Here is a 20,909-nt window from a genome sequence, read left to right on the forward strand (position 1 = left end):
TTTAGTGGTGTGTAGCGGCATTGCGAGTATCATGGTTTAGTGGTGTGTAGCGGCATTGCGAGTATCATGGTTTAGTGTTGTGTAGCGGCATTGCGAGTATCATGGTTTAGTGGTGTGTAGCGGCATTGAGAGTATCATGGTTTAGTGGTGTGTAGCGGCATTGAGAGAATCATGGTTTAGTGTTGTGTAGCGGCCATGTGCGTTTTATGGCTTAATGATGTGTAGCGGCCTTAATAGTATCATGGTTTTGTGTAGCGGCTGCAAAATGTTACCCTCAACGCTGCCCACAGGGTATTTATTTATTTCCGGAGTATCCCCCTTTCAGAATTTTCATTCGGTCCATTTATGTCTCTCTTAATTGTTTTATTTTAGTTTTATGCGCATATATGGCTCAAGGTTGTTTGTCGAAAATCAAGTTAAAGCCAATTAAGATTCTCTTAATTGTTATTTCATATGCTCATGATGCTATTCATAATACACTGGTATAGTAATCGTTTGTCTTTAAACACAGTAGTAAGAGTTAATCGGAATGTCATATTGATATTAAGACATTGAATGCACGCTTCAACTGAAATAGTGTTCGTTGTAATAGCACTATTATATCAGCATTTTATTTTAATGGCGTTTTACTTTTTTCTGTTTCATTAAATATAAAAGACTTCACATCTTTGATTGTAAAAAGTTTTTTTTTAAATCTGCCTAGTTACGTTATGAAACAATTGATAAATATGATATTTTGTTCAAAGAATGCTTTCACCTCTGTATGCTACCACTGGAAATCATTGCTAAAATATACCAGGAAATTGGTAATAAAATCAGAAGAGGGCTCATCACTTCTTGAAAGTGTGTGCAAAAAAGTTTGTTTTTAAAGTCTGATGAGTACACTTCATGTGCCAGTGAAACCTAAAATGGAGATAACAAGTTTCATTCGGAATATTTTTATTTTTATTCAAATTAAGCCAGAATTTAAATGCTTGAATCGAGTTGAAAATGAATATATATTGTCACGCTAATCTTAACGCGGATATTTAATAAGTGTATTTGAAGCGTTTTGGTTTTACCTTTTTCTATATGGATATTACTTTCTACGGTAATAGTACAAAGTCACTTCACAAAATGAATTTCTTTATTGGACTGTTAGCACTCCTTGTGAGTGAAAGTGGACTGCATGGTGCTCATGTTCATATTGCAAGCACCACTATCCTTTTGAACGACATTCATAAGAACCTTGGTTTGAATCATATGTTTATGGCGGAAAACGGAACGTCACTTTATTTGACGGGCAAAAATTACATTTACCACCTAGATACAGCGAATGGTTTTCATGACCTGACTAAGATTAATAAGGTGAGAACTGGACCAAACGATGTTGCAAACGGCGATTACAAAATCGACGATGTTTCCAACATCGTGATACCATATGGTACGGACAATTTGATAACGTGCGGAAGCAGTTACAAATTCTGCCATAAACGATTCCTTGGGAACATATCTGGCTGGACCAAAGGATTTGAACCCTCGATCAACAACAGTGCTGCTGTGGCATTTGTTACTGATTTTGATAATAAAGAGTATTTGTTTGCCGGCTGCCCACATGGAAACAATCAACTAAATACCATTTGTGATAAATTCGGGATATTTTGGTTTAAGGACTTGGATATAACACCACACACAACAAAGTTTAAGACTGCCGATGACTTATTGTTGATTACAGAAACTTATGTTAAGGGATTTGCTATTGATCATCACCGACTGTTTTTCAGCATACAACGAAATAAGACAGATAACGCTGCTGTCAGCAGAGTTGCAAATATTTGTCAGAAGAATATTGTTAATGCACCGAAAACGTATGTGGATATGGAACTGAAATGTGGGGACTTCAATTACATGCAAGCTGTTGCAAAAACGTGCTTTGAAGGAGAATGTATTATTGTTGCTACATTTACCCAAGGAGAACACTCGGTCGTTTGTGCATACCTATTCTCGGAGATCAAATCGAGGTATTTGTGAGTATTGTATAATTTCCAACAACTTTGGGTACAGTAAACAACATTTTATAGAATTTTAATTCTTATACTTAAATAGTTCATATTAAAAGTAATTCAAAAATCGTGGCCTAGATGGTACCCTATCCATACTTCTGCGCCTGTATGCGTGTGGCTTCTAAAACAACAATAACATTAAAGCAAATTTATTTCCTTATATTTGACAGTTTGGCAGTCAATGTAAAGCGATGTTACAATAAAACTCTTCAGCTGCCCTCCGATATTTATGACTACTTCTATTATCAGAACGAAAGACCATGTACTGGAAACGTAAGTAAACATATTTTTTTCTTAGATGTTGATAAAACATATCTTCTACTGTTGTATCAATAAAACACAAATTGTACAAACATACTTAGATAAATACGAAAGTGTTGTCCGAATCAATGTATAAAAGATAAAGATCACTTTTGTCTAACTGTAAATTTTACAATATTATTCCATGTCGATTTATAAATACCGCGTAAATTTTATGTTACTTGAAACACAAATAAGTATATGATAATGATATACAATTAAAATACTAGACACTATCTACTCATTGGCAACCTATTTACATCGTGCTTTGTTTAAAAAATAAAACACGGTTGTTTTATATAGTTTATATGGTGGCATATAACTGCCGTAAGATAACGTTCGCGATTTTTTTTCGTGTTAACCACTTAATTCTCGGGATAATTCTCTAGCTATGTAGTTCATATTAGCGTTACCTTTTTGGTACGATAAATATCATAAGACTAAGATCAGGCTTGAAAGTGCCCATAACTGCCACCTATTACCGTTTTAGTTATAGTTTGCGAATTCCACTTAATAAGTAACATAATTACTGGTTAACATAATAAGATTCGTGTTACCACTTAGCTTTAATGCATTCTAGTTTCAGGCGCTAACAAGTTAACTAGTTATGGTTTGCGCATTCCCCTGAATAAGTAACATAATAACTGGTTAACGTAATCAGATTCGTGTTACCACTTACTAAGTGGAATTCGCAAATCATAAGTAGATATAACCAGTTGTATAAATATATTTATAGGTATGGGGAAACACTGGTTTGAACTTTTTTACTTGGAAGCTGGAATATTGTCCTTTATGTTTTTGCTGTAATGAAGAATAAATTAAATGAATGCTGGATTGTCAGCTTTTGGCAATTCTAAAAATGAAAAAGAAAGAGGAAAAAATCATTTATTAAGGCTAATATTTTTATCTGTACACAAATCATATGCTTTTTTGTTTTGATCATTATTTTTGCTTTCATCGACCTATATTTTGCGCCTTTGATAAAATGATATTGAATTAATTGAAATGTCTCAAACCTGATCTTGCTTCGTATGGTAAAACCAGTTTCGGGTTTATGTAGCAATTCAGTTGAATATCGTTTGTTAATTTATTTCTGGGATTTCCAGTTTAAACAGTAAAATTTTAATATATATGAAACAAAAACAGCCACAAAAGGATGCGGTAAATGTGTTTTAATTGTAGGATAAAATTGTAGGGTATCTTATGTAGGTTATTAAACATCAAGTAAATGCTTTTTTGTAAAAGAATATAAACTTTTATCGAAATAGGGAACATCAGCTTATAGAGGATGACTTTTTCCAAGAAAGCAATAAATCAGCTTCTCCTGCTAAATATACATCGTCGGATCCATTCCGTTACAACCCATCTATGCATGTATAGTTTCAGATTGATTAGACTGTGGATTACGACAATGCAAATGAATGTATATAACATTTTTTCGTATTTTGATAAGCCTGCCGATCTAACCAGAAAGAACCCCACTGACGACTATTTCTTATGTAACGAAGACGAATACGCAAGTTTGAAAGACGTGATAGGCGACACAGCCCTGCAGATGAATGCCAGTGTACGTCTGGACCACACGGCCGTTACTGCCCTCACCTTGGTGTCCGTCCGCGGACGTGTGCTAGCTCTACTAGGGACAGCTAGTGGAGAAATAATTAAGGTGAGTACATATGAATAGGTTGTTAAATTTATAAGAAAATAAGAGTACGAGTTCGAGAGCTGAGAAATATTGCGCGGCGTCAGAGGAAAGAGGGCTGGTCTTAAAGTATTATCTACACACGTGACAAGCTCTTCCTACAACACTTTTGTGGCGAGTGTCACGGCGATTCCCTCACAACCGCCGCAGTATCAACACAACTAAGAAATTTCAAATTTCCCGCCTCAATATCCTACTCGGAAAATCGACAGTCTTAAACAGAATTACAATCAACAGTTAAAGGTTGCTGCTAAATAGTTCTATGGTTTTTTTTCAAATACCTGATTTAAAACGAAGTAATCAGTGTAGTGCGTTATCGCAGATATATACTACGTATTACCAATTTCGAACTTAAAATTGTAAGCATTAGTTTTTCTACGTTTACGGGCACATTAATTACTTATTGAAAAGTAGCTCTATTGATCGCACTTAATTGCGGACGAGTTAGCCGGCAATATAGGTATATATGAGAAAGTGTAACACCATAGATAAAGAAGGATTATTAAAAATGCGGACAATCTAGATATGGTAGGATTATCTGTAAAATTACACAAAATTATATTGTGCTTGTTTTCATAATTGAGGATTTCGTATATGATGACCAGTTTCCTCGTCGTCAGCTGAACGTGTTTCCAGCTATTCATATGAACCCTAGTTAGTCTACATATTAGGAAATATATCATGGTGGCTTATATAATTGCTAAAAAATCATTGAAAATAACTTATACTTGTTTCTTATATTTTATTTCCGGCATCTTATATTTGATCAAAAACGGAAACAAACGAAATGCAATGAAATAATATATGCACAGTGAAAAACAGACACAATACAAAAAAAATGCAATAAAAACGGTACATTAACCATTAATATAAACATTCGAAAATAACATTTCTATAAAATTGTATATGATATTTATTATAGATAAATACATTGACATTCTTTCTGTTTCATAATTCAAAAAAGAATCAAGCCAACAACAAAATGATATGATTACAATATGAAAACGTGCATTTAGTTAATGTATAAAACTATTGCTTACCATTAAACATTGTAAATTAATAACGGGCATTCAATCGGCCGTTAAACAACGTGTTGCTTTCCTTTTGCCACCCAGTTTGTTTCCATATTACAACATTTTTTTCTTTATTCATTTACGTTACAAGCATGATTTTCTTGCCAATCGCTATTTGAGCTGCACATTTAATGCTTTGATACCTTATCAATAGGGGATTCAATTAATGCCTCAATAAAAAAATCAAACTATTTAAGTACTGTGATCCTCTTTATTTAAAACTTTTGTTTGCAATGTTACAGGACCAAAGTAGCATACATTTTATATTATAAGAAATAAAATATTTAGAAGACAACTTCTCTAAATAAAAACATCGCCCCTTAGTCAAATAGACTTTTTAAGTACCCCAATGGCAACACACAGATTGAAGTACTATTTTTTGTCATAATACATCTCATTAAATTACATAATATATTCCTTTTGTTAACTGAATCGAATGAATTACATTATAGAAGAGAGAGAGAGAGAGAGAGAGAGAGAGAGAGCGAGCGAGCGAGCGAGATATCGAAGGCACTCTAGTATGAAAACATCAGTCTCGTTTTTATTTTTAACTTATATGAAAAACCCTGTAGCTCCACATCCCAACATAAAGCATGATCGTTCTAATGTTCGCTAACTATTCCAAGACAATAACCCCAATAATAAACAATAAAGAAATTTGATGCATGCATTTGTAGCTACCTTTCTTCTATTTTTGACGTTGACTAATTATGTCCTTCGCCGTCTCTCTACACGGTGTTTTCGCTATTCGACATGCCCCTGTAGTTTCCATTGTATTATCAAATGAGATTTTCGACTGTCCTCATCAAGCTCATTCAATGCCGAATAAAAGTAAAACAATAATATATAAGTAGTAGTAGTGTACGTTTTATACGCCTTATTCGCGTCAACCCCCCCCCCCCACCCTCCCCCGCAAACTACAACATTGTGATAAGAAAGAGAGAGATTCAAAATTGACTTTGTTCAACGTTCGCAAGAGTCGTTTTTTCTTAATTTATAAACACACAGCATAATGCATATTAAAATACCATTTTGTAAAATGTGACCGTTAACGATCCACATGTATAAAAAACGCAAATCATAATCGTACATTGGATGTTTCAATGTTTATTTTTATATGTATTCTTTCCAAATAAATAAAAATATACTTTTACATTTTGTATATCTACATAGAAAGGAACACACTAGCTTAAAATCAAAACAATAGAACGAATAAGGTGTATCAAACGTACACTATAACTACTACTTATACACACCTAAATTTCAACGTAACTAAATGTAACTCTTACCTCCAGGCCCTTGTATTTCCACGAGAAGTGGCTGAGGTCCTGTCCTGGAAAGCTGTTGTAGACATTGGCCATGCAGTATTACCGGACATGTTTGTGTACGGTTACACATTATATGCCTTCTCGGAAAATGTGGTAAGCGGTTTGGAGTTATCAAAATAGGAATTACTCTCTTTGTTCTCATACATAAACCACATCAAATAAAGAAATGCTCTTTAAGGAGTTTATTGATGATTAACCTAATGCCCGACCACCATGACATAAATAGTCATTACTGTTAAACCAATGGAGATCTCAACTAGTCACATGATAACCCTGGACATATAAACCTGGTCATATATTGAATATATATGAACGTGTCTGGTTCCATCTGGGCCCTCTCTACACAAACATTATATACCTCCCTTTCCTATAATGTAAAAACATGAATGCAAGGTTAACTGATTGCACAGCAAATGTAGAAGTTATGATATTTTGTAATTCTGTAAACATTGCTGTACGGCATATAGCCTGCATATTTCAATATGACAATTTTGTCTATTAAACAATTTACGTTAATAAAAATACCACCACTTTATATATCAAAGACACCGTGTAGAATAGTTTTCGTGTCATATTAAATGATAGCTGTCAGTCAAACACTTATTGTACAAATGTTTGTGTTTACCTGTTGAGCCTACATGATGTGGGCGCGTAAAGCTCCCGTTGCCTCCATCTTCTCTTCCTCAGTGACGGCGTTGGCGATCTGCTGCGTCATTTTCTCGCATGCTGCGCATACGCCATCCTTTGGCTTTGCTATTTTAATATGGGGGACGTATGACGACCAGATTGTTTTAAATGCATACAGTTTCACTTACCGTATATTCGTTTCTGTGCAAATACTACAGTAGTCTATATGGAGAAGCAGCTTCGTGGTATCGGTCGGCAAAAACACTGTAGGCAGGTTGTCACGGCCGCGTGTTGCTGCCGGATACGGGATACCCTTTTCTTCAGCCTGATTCAACATGAATTGCACGACGCGCTGGACATCATCGAAATTAAGTGCGTGCTTTGGACGCCGCCCTTTATTTCCATGCACTCGTGGTCCAGTGCCGGTGTCATTCACTTGCTGGATAATACTATTTAGCGTTGTCCTCTTCACATCATATAATAACTGGAACTTTGTTCTGGCACGCACCCGCTTTTTGCCTCGTTTCGTTTTTACAGAATCATACTTCTAGGTACTAAGAACGCCCATAAGAAATAGTTACTGTTATTCTTTTGATTTCTCCTTACTTTCGAGAACAATGTTATAAGCCTCATCGAGTGTAAAGTTAGTCTGACATTGTTTTTGGCATCCACAGTCTTCAATGAAGCGTTTTGTATTTAAGTAGTCTGGGCAATCTGAATCGCATGTACACTCGTCGCTGCTTTCACCATTCTCTGAATTTAATGATAAAACCATTTCACGCATTCTTGTTTGTACAAGTGGCCCTCCCTCTGTGTTATCCGGCGGCTCATATATAACTCTCCCAAAGTGTACTTTGATACTTTCAAGCTTAACATATAACTTTTAAACTCGTTTAATGGAGGTTTAATGGTACGAAATAATTATTGAACAAATATGAAAGCACTAATTTAAAAACTAATTTGTATTTTGGTTGAAAAAATAATTACTTATGCTTTTGTATCTCTTTCCATTGCTATTAAATTTTGTGCGAAAAAAAATCAAAAAGGAAAAGTGACGGGATCGTACCAGCAGTGTGTGGATTTCTAGTCCAACTCTTTCCTAATTGAGCTAGACGGGCTGTGTCAACAAATTTAAAATAGACATAAAACATATATTTTCTCCTTTTGAAACATCGTTTTTTTTCACATATTTTTTTTCATTTCACGTTTCTTATCCTTTTCTATACTTTATAATAAATATGCAATGCTTGTAAGTTCGATTTTGTGTACTATAACTCATATTGGCTACATGTGGCAAGTTTATGAAAAACATTCAAGCTTTTTAGAAAAACAAATAATAACTATAAAGCGTTTTTTTATATATATTATTTACATTGTATAATAACTACGGAATGACACTTAAAACATATCAATCGTTTTTTTTTCTTCTTGCAGATGTTAAATCAATAGGGTTTTAATTGCATCAAATTAAAAAAAGCCTGATTATTATTTGCTTTAAAGTTTAACCTGTCCGGAATTTCACCAAAAATATAACTGATGAAGCAGTATCAATTTTTAAAAAAAAAACGACGATATATATATACGGTCAGAGAAATGATTTACCTCTAATTCCTCCTCCATTTTGTCTCGGTTCTTCTTTTGTTACTCACTGGTAAATACTTGAAACAACAAACACACATAACCTTTAAAACGAGATATCAGGTAAATACTCTGATGTCATTTCAACCAGGTTTTTTCCGATGCCTCGATGTCATAAGGGCAGGTTTTGTCATGACGGGATACAATTATCATTATTTGTTGGTTATTATTGAGGGCCGTTGCAATCCTGTTTTACCGTCATATCAAGTAGAACGATTTGAATGGGGATTGGTGAAAAAGAAACCTAATCCATGAAATAATTAGTATCTTCCTTTTTGCACCACTTATTTATTTGGATTCCTTGCAGGTAAGAAAGATAGAGCTGGCGGGCTGTTCCTTATTTCCAACTTGTGAGAAATGTATGGAAAGCAAGAACATTTTCTGCGGATGGTGTATGTTTGATAATAGGTATTTAAAATGCCATGGTAATTAAAATAAACGAAAACGAGACATATTTTAAAAAAATGACTAAATGGAGCACGTTCTGTTTAAATGTTCAGATGCTTTTTTTGAGAATTAGGAGTGTTGTAATAAGAAGTCATTGTATATAATACTAGTAATTATATATATTTAATGACATTGAATATTAAATGTAGAAAAGACGCATCACAGTGTTTATGCATTCAATAAATTTTAAGAATCTGAAAGTCTAAAACAACCCTTGCTTTTCAGATGCACAACCCCGACACAATGTTCAAATTCAGAATGGATATTGGCTGAAAGCTCAACCAGTATCTGTCCACACATAAACCAAACGAGTCCAGATGTGTTAAGAATAGATGAATCAACTGAGGTTTGATGTGACACTTATTGTTTATTGAAACATAGTTTGAGATTGAAATATTAAGGTTTGTCTCTGCTTACTTAGTTCGAGTTCGAGTATGAGTTTTCATTAACATACTTAAATAGTATGTACATCGATATTTGTTCTACTACAATTTATTTAAATCTTAACCGCAAATTATACTCACTAAGGCTCTTTGGCTCTTCGATATGATAGACAAATAGTATATGCCTGTGTTAAATGACTTTTTTATTTTAGCTGACACTGACCTTGTCTCATAACCTGAGCACTGGACTAGAGTTGAGATGCCAGTTTGAAAGCTTCGTCGACAACAATACTATATTGATGAACAGCAGTGTTCCGGAGGTAGAAAGGGGCGACGAGGTAACAGTTGAGTGTCGATCGCCAGACTGGACGCAACTAGAACATCACATCGAAGGTTTGAACGTACATAATATAAGAAATAATAAACAATTATCGTCATAAATTAATGAAGCTGTTTTGATGCATGTGAAGTCAGTGTTTGTTGTAAAGTAGTCGAGATCTTCGTTAAACATTTGACTACTTGGCTTGTCTCTGCAGATTTCAATGCAGTATTCAGAGAATTTTCCTGTTTAACTCCTTATATAGTATATCACAAATAACAGTTGCGAGATACTAGTACAATGCCATTATGATATGAAGGCTTAGTAACTGTGAATATTCTTGTTACTGCAGTCGCACGGCTATTTCAATTTGTAGGTACGACCAGCGTGTCTGTCCTGCTCTTCACAAACGTTTCCTCCGTGGCTGTAATGAGAGGGGAGTTAACTGTGTTTGAATGCGAAACGTTTACAAGGTATTGTTATTCTTATATTTGTTTACATTCATATGCATTTATCTATACAGCATGTTATCAAAATTAACAATAAGTTTAGATGTTAAAGAGTTCAATTTAACCTTTTAAAATATGTTATCAGGCATAGATGGCAGTATCAGAGAGATGAAAAACGGCATTGTTAAGAGAAAGGCCCGATTAAAAGAGAAGTTCAAAGGATAACGAAAATAATCGCTTACTTTTCGATAGAATCAATCAAGAACTGTATCTAAAATCTACAATCTTCCCTCCTTTCTTAATAATTTGAGCGGTGAAAAGACTAAAAGTCATTAAATATTATATATTATCAATTCGTTGGAAGCAATGAATTACTTGTTAAAAACACGACGCGATAAAAATGGTTTTAAAGTTGAATTTATCGAAAGCCATTTGATACCCATTTTGTGTTCGTATGTTTTCTGGAAATTTTAACTTTATGCTGCAGGAGGTAGGTGAAACAGTCTTGAAAAATTGTGCTGTTTTTTAATCACTATCTCTTACTGATACTACCACCTATGAAAAATGCAGTTATTCAGTAAATAGTAGCTAAAAACGTCTACAGGGGTCCATGGAATAAGTATGTATAAAAGTTAGCTATATGTATAAAGACCTTTTAGCTTTGTTTTAGTTTAGTTTGATGTATTTAAGGTGTTCAAAGTGCAATTCAAATCGGTGGACGTGCAAATGGTGTCCTTCTGTGGGACGTTGTATCAAAGAAAACAATTTATGTAATGGAAATGAGGTAACACATTAATGATTTCAACTAAATATATTGTTTTGTAAAAATGGCGTCAGCTGAAGTAAATGAAGTAATGGTCACAATAAAATCGTATGGTTATATCTGGGTTTTAAAGCTTTTAACAAATGTTCTTAGAGTATGTTTACAGATGAAATAAAATAATAAATGATAAGAACTAAACGCGGTGAAAAGTATGACCTTTTGGAGGCAGTAAATATATATTTAAAAATTGACATAAACAGTGTTTAAATTGAGACCGTTCACTTTACCATCTTTAAGACTAGCAGTTGTCCAGAGGTGACAGACTACACCGTTTCTGATACAAACTTGCTGGATGGTTCCGGTGATGCACACTTTGCAATTGAGGAAAGCTACAATATTACCGTCAAGGGCATGAACTTACAGGTACGAAAAATAAATTCTTACTAAATTGTTATAAGCCGGCATAGGGCACTACATGTTTTTGCAATAACTGATTATTATGTAACTACTGATATATATATTAGTATGTTTGATACATTATTATGATATGCAAACATTTTGTATGAACATCAGAACTATATGCCTGCAAATAATACAAAATTTAGTATCTATAATAGAACGTTAAAATTGAGATATTTTCTGTACTAGTGTGTTAATCGAAAAACTGGTTAAAGGAAAAGGGATATCTGAGTACAATCTTATATAATCTTTACCTGTCACGTTTTTTTACCTGATGTGAATGCTCATAAATAGCTTGTTATAAACCTTTTGATTTTAGAATTTTAGTTCTGCAAGTTATCAGTGCTCTGTGAAACACTCGGATCTACCTGGCGGAGAAATACAATTAACAGCAACAAGAATTAATGATTCGGAGATGATGTGTCACATCCCGAATGTAAAAAGAACATCATACTTATGTGATAAAAACTAATTTCAATCATATACATTAAATATTAGTATGTACAATGGTTTGCTTTGCACCTATCCAACGCATTGATATATAAAATCAGGACAGGCTCAATTGCTTATAAAGGCAAAATGGAAAATAAATTAAGTAAAACATAAGTTTTGGGGAGATTTTATCGTTCCGTAAGAATCCAATTCACCAGAAAGCTTGGCCAGACAACGAACATGGCATGTTATGAATATATTCTCAGTTTTAATTAATTTATGTAGAACAGTATATTTCTTCTTGCTTCACTATTATAATTCGACTTTTGTTTACAAGGGAAGCATACCAAAGAATCTGGATTCCCCAACAAGTCTTTATGTCTACCTTCAGTCAAATAAGCTTGACGGCCGATCGTTTAAAGGTAAAAATATGATAAGAGAATGATCAAGTTTCACTTGGTTTAGGTATTCAATTGATTTTTAATGAGATTTTATAAAATATATTTCTGAATTTCTTTCCATAAACACCACGTTGAAATAAAACTATAAGACAAAAATGAAAGTAGAAGTGTAATTGTTTAAATACATTTTTTCAGCTGTGTTTTATCAATGCGGTTCTCTGATCTCCCCATCAGACAACTGTGGACAATGTAAAAGTTTTAAATACTTCAAGAAATATTTAAGATGTCACTGGTGTGGTGGCAAGTGTATCTATGCGGGAAAGCCTTGTATAACAGCAGAAACCATGTGCCCTGAACCAGTTATTACAAAGGTATTTTTGAAATTTAACCACTAAGGTAGACTCTGCAAAGATAACCATGCGTTCTTTGTAGTAATCTTACACAAAAAAGAACAATCGCTCAGGCATATTTGAAAAAAGGTTAAACACCAAAGATTCAGACCGATATCATACACAAACTCTAACTTATATTAATTTTAATATGTATTAATTCATTTTATATGGCCACTGAACAGAGCTGGTGGTATGAGGATCATTTGACATTTGTTATGGATTTTGGTATATTTTATGGAAAGACATCCGATTCCTTGAGGAAACTATATGTAAAGAAACTATGTACTGATTGTTTTCACAGTTTTCCCAGTTTAAAGACAATGCTATGCTGTTTACCAATTTTGTGGAAGTTTGACGGGTTTTAAAAAGTATTCAAAGAGCTGACCGGAATTTTATTAGTTGTATAAGAAGTAAAGCAGTTGAGTTGTATACTTGTTGTGGTTTTGAACGAAACTTCGGTCATTAATACAAAATGTTGTAGGTCTATCCACTTTCTGCCCATATCAACGCTGTCACGCCCATAATTGTCGAGGGTTTTAACCTGGGTTCCCACATGAACGAAACAATAAATGCTGTTAGTGTCGGGAACATCTCATGTGATACCATCTACCCTGCTGGTGGGGTAAACATATCAACAAGGTCGGTATATAACTTCAAAATTGTATGTTATTAAGAGTTTGTTTTTTTGCTCATTGGAGATAAAATAATAAATTCAGCTGAAGCTGTTGCCAGTGTGCGTTGTCAGTGTTGGTAGCTCCCATACTAGAAATAAACAATTTCAATCAAACCAAAATGAATAATTGCTGTTTTCGTAATGTGGATTTATTTTGTGTTATCAAAGGGTCTTACTAACAATTTTGATAACTTACTTTGGAATACATTGTCTACAACAGAGACCCAATGTTTCAAACGTTCTATAATATTGTATCCAGAGATGTGTTCTGATATAAAATAAAAAACTTGAATATTAAGCTTGCATACGTGCGTGGATTAACAATCTGACCCTGTCCTTAACCCAATAACAACTTGGCCATTTCTTCCTTTGCAAACCTTGATCCAAGTGCCTATACGATATGCAGCTCTAACGAAAACAAATGTTTCAATTGTTACATTGATGTAATGGATGAGAACTAAGCACATCCATGATTCATTAGTATGTGGTGAATTAATATCAGAGTGATAATATATTTTGTAAATTTCAGAATAACATGTAAGCTTGGACCGAGTGAAAGAGAAACAACGGAAAATGTGACAGTAAATATAAGAGGCCACAATCCAGTTGTGTTTGAAAAAAACAGCTTCAACGTATGTTTTTATGTTATGAATTATGTTACAATTTGGAAAAAAACGCCATTTTATATTTCTTTTGGAATGCGGTAAATAAAAATTATATTTGTCACAGTATGTTTTCTTCAATAAATAAACGCGGCGTCATTTCGATGCGCTTACCTTAATCAATTCTGAGATATTTTCCTTAATAAAAAAGCATTTTAAGAGCATCAGAATACAATGTGCAATGTTTTAGAACATAACATTACATCGTCAATTAACAATTATGTACTGTATCAGTTTCAGATTCCGAGATTAACACGAATTTTTCCGAATTATGGGCCTTTGTCTGGTGGTACAAATGTTACGATATACGGCGAGTATCTAGACACAGGTTGGGAGAGAAAGATAAAGATTGGAGAGCAACTCTGCGGACTTGTAACAGTGCCTGCGTACGTCCCAACTATCATGATGTAGCGTCATTCATAATCATTTGATCTTATTCTTTTTGACATAATTTAACAGGCATAATGGTTAATGTTCATGAACTCAGAAAAACGTCATGATTTCTGACATTGTCTCTCAGAATGGATTAAGACAATACATATACAGAATAACAAAATATGTATAGTTGCAGGGTCTTACTGGCCTTTTTTGTCAGGTTTCTTATCTAAGATTTTTAAATTATTTTTGGCCTATTTCTGAAGCTAGCAGTAAAGAGTATTTTTGAGTGTTTGTATCTAAGAAACTCTTGTTTGAAACTCAATTAATCTGTAGCAAATATATTTTATTAGTTACATTGTTTTGCCAGGTTTATAAAGCCAACCTTGGCAGAATGTAAGACTGTAAAATCCAATTCAACCACCCGGACGAATGCTTCAGTTTCCATGGTTTTCGATAATCAGGCCGTAGGAGACGTCAACTTCACGTACGTTCCCGACCCGGTAGTTTGGGATATTCAACCAAGAATGAGCTTTGAAAGGTACGTCTTTGTCACATGTCGCTTGTGACGATTATTTGATTGATACGAACTAACATGATTAAAAATACCTAGCCTGTCTCTTTTCTTTAAAACAAAACTGTCTAGGTACAATGTTTTGTCATAGTAATGATGTCGTTGGCGTCGTGCAAAAACTTAAAAAAAAACACAGCCATATCTTAAAAGCACATGTTTATTATGACAAAACATATGTGTGTAGCAAGTCTCATAATGCTGATAAAACTATAGGCCGTGTTCGATTGTTCAAACCCTTGTTTGAATGGTAAAACATACAGACGCTTGTTTTTATAAGTATATGGTAAAATGAGTCTTTCAATGAATACTGATACAAGGTTTTCTTTTCGTTACCCTTTATAATAGCGGAGGACGAGTTTTAACGGTGACTGGTCTGAACCTGTTGTCCGTGCAAACTCCGAAGCTCAGGGCCCGTACCATTGACGGAAAGACTTCAGTTGAACTAGTGAGTCTTTTGTCCTTGGATTGTACAAGTTTCTTCCGCTAGGCCCTCCGAATCAACCCTGAATATCTGTAAAATTCGCAGAAATAAACTGAATAAAATTAAGATTTTAATTGGTCATTATAAACTTAAACTGAAAATACCATTGGTCATTGTACAATAAGTCAAATACAATAAAGGGGTATCGGAAACGAGCTCTTTAGATCTCTGATTGTTTTAAAGTTAAAGAACTGTATTTCCCCGCGAATGATATTTTTTCCAGAAATGTAAGACAAATCATCAGGGTAAACACAACAAGTAAAACGCAAAAAATATTAATATTGCTCTCGGACTTGGTTATTTTGGGTGCTTTGTTTCCCTTCTTTGCGTTTAGACTAACTTTACAAAAACGTCATTTTGGTTCATGCTAAAGTGCTGACCAAAAAGCGGACGATATAGAAATAGAGGTTTTTCCATTACTCAGTTTATACTTATCTTCACCTTAATATCTAGACTTAAATAAAATAACTCAACACACATATCTGTTTGGCAGATAGAGTGCACAAATGCTAGGGACATTTTATTTAGCAAGCCTGCTTGTCAAATATCAGAATCTATATACATATATATATATATATTGCGAGCATACAAAACAGTGAGTATTTTATGAAATCTGCTACTTGACGATATGACAAATCAAGTTTAGCCAAAAATTTCTTTCACACAAATGACTTTTTTCATATCTGGAAAGCAGTATTCAAATCAAAGATAATATGAGTAAAAATTAGTGATAAAAATTCACCTCAAAAATAAGAGTGTAAAGATGCCCTGGAAAACTGTACCCATTTCTTCTCATAACCATTTCAAATCAATATTACTAGATTATTGCCTAATTTTTTATCTCAAATAATTATACTATTTATTAAAAACATGTAAAGCTATCGATATAACACAAACATTTTCAATATATTCAATATTGAAAATTGAAGAAAACAGGTGTATCCCGACAACTTTGCATGCTAGAACTGAATCAATTTTCTTCTCCAAAATCACGGTCTATTGCGCTAATCCTTTCCATTGGATAACTCTAACCCTCATAACGAAACTCCTTTTGGTCATCTCCGGTCAAACTGACCGTATCGTAAAGACAATACTTTCCAGCTATACTACGAAACTATGTAATCAGTATACTGCTAACCAATTGCTGATTATATATATATAAAGGAGGAAATTCTTACCAGTAAAATGAAAGTAGTAGGAAGAGTTAGTTTATGTTTCATAATTTACTATAAGCTTGTTAATTATTAATGATATAATGATATTTTATTAAAGTTTATAGTTGCAATACATAGGCAGACTGGCTTACTACCTTCATTGTCCATCATTATAGTCTAAACGAATGTTCTCAAGGATTCAGTTCCTGTTGGTCATATATAATAAAGTCCTACGATAAATCAAATAATACAAAACATGGCGTTTCGTTACTTTTTATGGTTGAAAACAGTTCTGTATTGAAAAATTGCACGTGTTAAGTCAAACATTGCAATACTCTATAATACTATGTATGGTTATGATATACCTTTCCAAGCGCTGCACTTATTCAGGAATTACCCAACAACAATTAAACCCAAAGCAATCTCTATTTCATGTCGAACATTCAAACAATTCGGACACAAGTCATCCCGCTGGTTTACCACGGCCAATAATTTTTTAAAGATACTTCTGGTTATAAAATAAGTTTTGAAAATAATGTTTCTACTTGTAAATATAGCATTTAATTTAATGTTAGGTTTACAGTTATTTTTATTGTTGGTTTTTTTACCGCGCAATGTCAGTTTTTATCCCATTTTGCCTATCTTAGTAAAAGTTTTTTTTTCTAATTTTTTATTTTGTATTTGAGTACAATTGTTAATATTGATATTTCTAGCCGTGCACGCACAGAGCATCGAATGACAGCGAGGACAATTTAAATGGAAATTTAATATGTAGAAGCCCAATGTTTCATCCCCGAGGTTCCGGGCAGCGGACAAAGCGGTCGGGATTCATGGAGTTAGCCTTGTTTTTCCTTGTATTTATTAATAAAATAAAAAAATTTGTCATACAAATGAATTCTATTTACCATGACATACTGTTTTTATACTAGTAAATGTCAGTTTATTTTATACATAATGTTTTTTGACATTTGTCAATTGTAGTATAGCGTTATTTTTTAAGGACGATGTCGGCTGTGTGCCTTTTTTCGTACCAACGGTATTATACAATACTTTTCCAATATTTTAAAGGATGAGCTTTATCATGGACGATGTGGGTTCAGTCAGGAATTTGCAGTCCAACATTTCTGAACTCCAATACTATCCTGACCCTACGCTTCACAACTTCACCGAGACTCAGCGCAACACAAAAGTCATTGTTATAAAAGTGTGTTAATATATCACTTGTATGTATTATTAATGAAGTAAATCTGATATAAATAGTATATATAATGTGTCAATTTGAGAAGAGTTAATACATTTTGTTGTGTATACATGTATATGAAATAACTATATAACTCATGGGTATAAATCTAACGAATGAGAATGAATTTAAGGGTCAAAATTTAAACGTGGCTGCCACCGCGGAAGACGTACAGGTGTTAATTGGCTGTGATGAATGCAATGTCACCACTCTGGAGCACGATCGGGTAATCTGTACCCCTCCCGCTAGTGCACCAAAGTGTAACGGTACCAGACAAACGTTTCCTATCAAGGTAAATGAAGAATCATTTCGTTTGCACGAATTTGATACATCTGTAACGCACTAAACTGAAGATACCTTATTACTCTCATTACACATCATAAGCATCAGCACTTTGGTGTATTATTTCAACAGAATAGAGCAGAGAAGAGTTTTAACCAAAAGGTAGTTTATTTCATTCCTTACTCAATGCCAGAAAGTTGTTTATAACAGTAATTTCGAATTGTCCAAACCACAATGTAGTTCATTACATTCCTTACGTAGTGTATAAACCGAATTGTAGTTGATAGCACTCGCGTTGTTTTGACCAGCAGTCGCTATAACTTATTGCTTTACCTCAAAGTAGCTTGATACATCCGTATGGCATTGATTAAACAAAATGGTATTTTGTGTAAATGTAATATTTATGAAAAGGTTTTTTAAACATTTATTTGTTAATTTGTTTTTAGAACAGACCTTTTCATCATTAGTTTGTTTTATCAATACCCCTCCCATTTAAGTGTAATATTGAAAGACAAACGTTGTTTCCTATCAAGGTATGGGTAGCGTTGTTTCGTTTACACGAAATACCGTTTGTTGCATCCATTACGCATAATTTAAGAAACCTTATTACTCTTAGTAAGCATTGTTTAAAGATAAAGAAGTTTTTATTGCATTGCGAGCTGATTGAAGCAAAATACTTAAGTACATCCATGACACTAAGTTTCAATTAAAACGTAGTATATTTCATTAATGACGCGTAGACTAAAGAAGTCGTTTATCACATTAGTTTCTAATTGTCTAAATCAAAATGCATTTTTATTACATTCATTTCATATTGTCTAAACCAAAATGCAATTTGTTACATAAATGACGTGTTGTTTATTCAAAAAGCAGTTTTAACGTGTTTTATAAACCAAAATGTAGTTTATTACATTCATGACGTGTTTTATAAACCAAAATGCAGTTCATTATATTTATAACCTATTGTGTAAACCAAAGGCAGTTTATTACAATTTTTACGTATTTTCTTAACCAAAACGTAGTTTATTACATTCATTATGCATTGTCTAAACGGAAATGCGGTTTATTACATTCATAATGTATTGTCTAGACGAGAAAACACTATTACTCAGTGTTTTAACAAAACCTAGCTTAAAACATCTGTTATGCCATTGATTAAACAAAACATACAAATCCAATGGTGTAAAACTTAATTGTTCGCAGGTTAGCATTGGATTTCTAAAACGAGAGGTCGGCCAGATGGATTACAAGCAAATGGAACCTACCGAACCCTGGGATATTAAACTGATAGGTAAGCACACACAACTAGTAGGTGTGTTTGGTCTTGCTCCAGGGCGGGTACCCCGACTTTTATTGATATTTCATAATGTTATGTGTCTCGTTGAATATCTACTGGGTTTGATCCTGGTGATGTTATGTGCCTCGTTGAATGTCTGCTGAGTTTGATCCGGGTGGCGTTATGTGTCTCGTTGAATGTCTGCTGGGTTTGATCCTTTTGACGTTATGTGTCTCGTTGAGTATCTGCTAGAATTTACCCTGGTGTCGTTATGTGTCTCGTTGAATATCTGCTAGAATTTACCCTGGTGACGTTATGTGTCTCGTTCAATGTCCGCTGGGATTGATCCTTTTGACGTTATGTGTCTCGATGAATATCTGCTAGAATTTACCCTGGTGACGTTATGTGTTTCGTTCAATGTCCGCTGGGATTGATCCTTTTGACGTTATGTGTCTCGTTGAATATCTGCTAGAATTTACCCTGGTGACGTTATGTGTCTCGTTCAATGTCCGCTGGGATTGATCCTTTTGACGTTATGTGTCTCGTTGAATATCTGCTAGAATTTACCCTGGTGATGTTATGTGTCTCGTTCAATGTCCGCTGGGATTGACCCCGGTGACGTTATGTGTTTCGTTCAATGTCCGCTGGGATTGACCCTGGTGACGTTATGTGTCTCGTTCAATGTTCGCTGGGATTGATCCTTTTGACGTTATGTGTCTCGTTCAATGACTGCTGGGTTTGATCCTTTTGACGTTATGTGCCTCATTGAATGTCTGCTGGGTTTGATCATTTTTGACGTTATGTGCCTCATTGAATATCTGCTAGAATTTACCCTGGTGACGTTATGTGTCTCGTTGAATGTCTGCTGGGTTTGATCCTTTTGACGTTATGTGTCTCGTTGAATGTCTGCTGGGTTTGATCCTTTTGACGTTATGTGTCTCGTTGAATTTCTGCTGGGTTTGATCCTTTTGACGTTATGTGTCTCGTTGAATATCTGCTAGAATTTACCCTGGTGACGTTATGTGTCTCGTTGAATATCTGCTAGAATTTACCCTGGTGACGTTATGTGTCTCGTTGAATATCTGCTTGAATTTACCCTGGTGACGTTATGTGTCTCGTTGAATATCTGCTAGAATTTACCCTGGTGACGTTGTGTGTCTTGCTGAATGTCCGCTGGGATTGATCCTTGTGGCGTTATGTGTTTTATTGAATGTCCGCTGGGATTGATCCTTGTGGCGTTATGTGTCTTATTGAATGTCCGCTGCGTTCACCCCGGTGAGGTTATGTGTCTCGTTGAATGTCTGCTGGGTTTGATCCTTGTGGCGTTATGTGTTTCATTGAATGTCCGCTGTGTTTGATCCTGGTGACGTTATGTGTCTCGTTGAATGTCCGCTGGGTTTGATCCTGGTGACGTTATGTGTCTCGTTGAATGTCCGC

The 20,909-nt window shown here is 34.3% G+C and overlaps 1 protein-coding gene across 2 annotated transcripts in view; it reads left to right on the forward strand.

Annotated features, from left to right (window-relative positions):
• Positions 1-884: 884 nt before the first annotated feature.
• Positions 885-20,909, forward strand: part of LOC128217358 (plexin-A1-like) — a 29,954-nt gene continuing 9,929 nt past the window's right edge. The window contains exons 1-22 of one of the 2 annotated variants that reach the window (XM_052924467.1): positions 885-2,006; positions 2,213-2,315; positions 3,796-4,008; positions 6,413-6,538; positions 9,018-9,118; positions 9,383-9,503; positions 9,753-9,933; positions 10,236-10,332; positions 10,999-11,092; positions 11,369-11,494; positions 11,850-11,966; positions 12,300-12,384; positions 12,559-12,734; positions 13,237-13,394; positions 13,958-14,060; positions 14,325-14,476; positions 14,836-15,006; positions 15,385-15,484; positions 17,388-17,509; positions 17,743-17,878; positions 18,048-18,206; positions 19,400-19,487. In XM_052924467.1, coding sequence (XP_052780427.1) covers positions 1,072-2,006; positions 2,213-2,315; positions 3,796-4,008; positions 6,413-6,538; positions 9,018-9,118; positions 9,383-9,503; positions 9,753-9,933; positions 10,236-10,332; positions 10,999-11,092; positions 11,369-11,494; positions 11,850-11,966; positions 12,300-12,384; positions 12,559-12,734; positions 13,237-13,394; positions 13,958-14,060; positions 14,325-14,476; positions 14,836-15,006; positions 15,385-15,484; positions 17,388-17,509; positions 17,743-17,878; positions 18,048-18,206; positions 19,400-19,487 — 3,664 coding nt within the window. In that variant the 5' untranslated portion in view covers positions 885-1,071. The remainder of the gene's footprint in view (positions 2,007-2,212; positions 2,316-3,795; positions 4,009-6,412; positions 6,539-9,017; positions 9,119-9,382; positions 9,504-9,752; positions 9,934-10,235; positions 10,333-10,998; positions 11,093-11,368; positions 11,495-11,849; positions 11,967-12,299; positions 12,385-12,558; positions 12,735-13,236; positions 13,395-13,957; positions 14,061-14,324; positions 14,477-14,835; positions 15,007-15,384; positions 15,485-17,387; positions 17,510-17,742; positions 17,879-18,047; positions 18,207-19,399; positions 19,488-20,909) is intronic. The other variant, XM_052924468.1, reaches the window with a different exon arrangement.

This window comes from Mya arenaria, chromosome 14, assembly GCF_026914265.1.
Source record: "Mya arenaria isolate MELC-2E11 chromosome 14, ASM2691426v1".
NCBI classification, from domain to species: Eukaryota; Metazoa; Mollusca; class Bivalvia; order Myida; family Myidae; genus Mya; species Mya arenaria.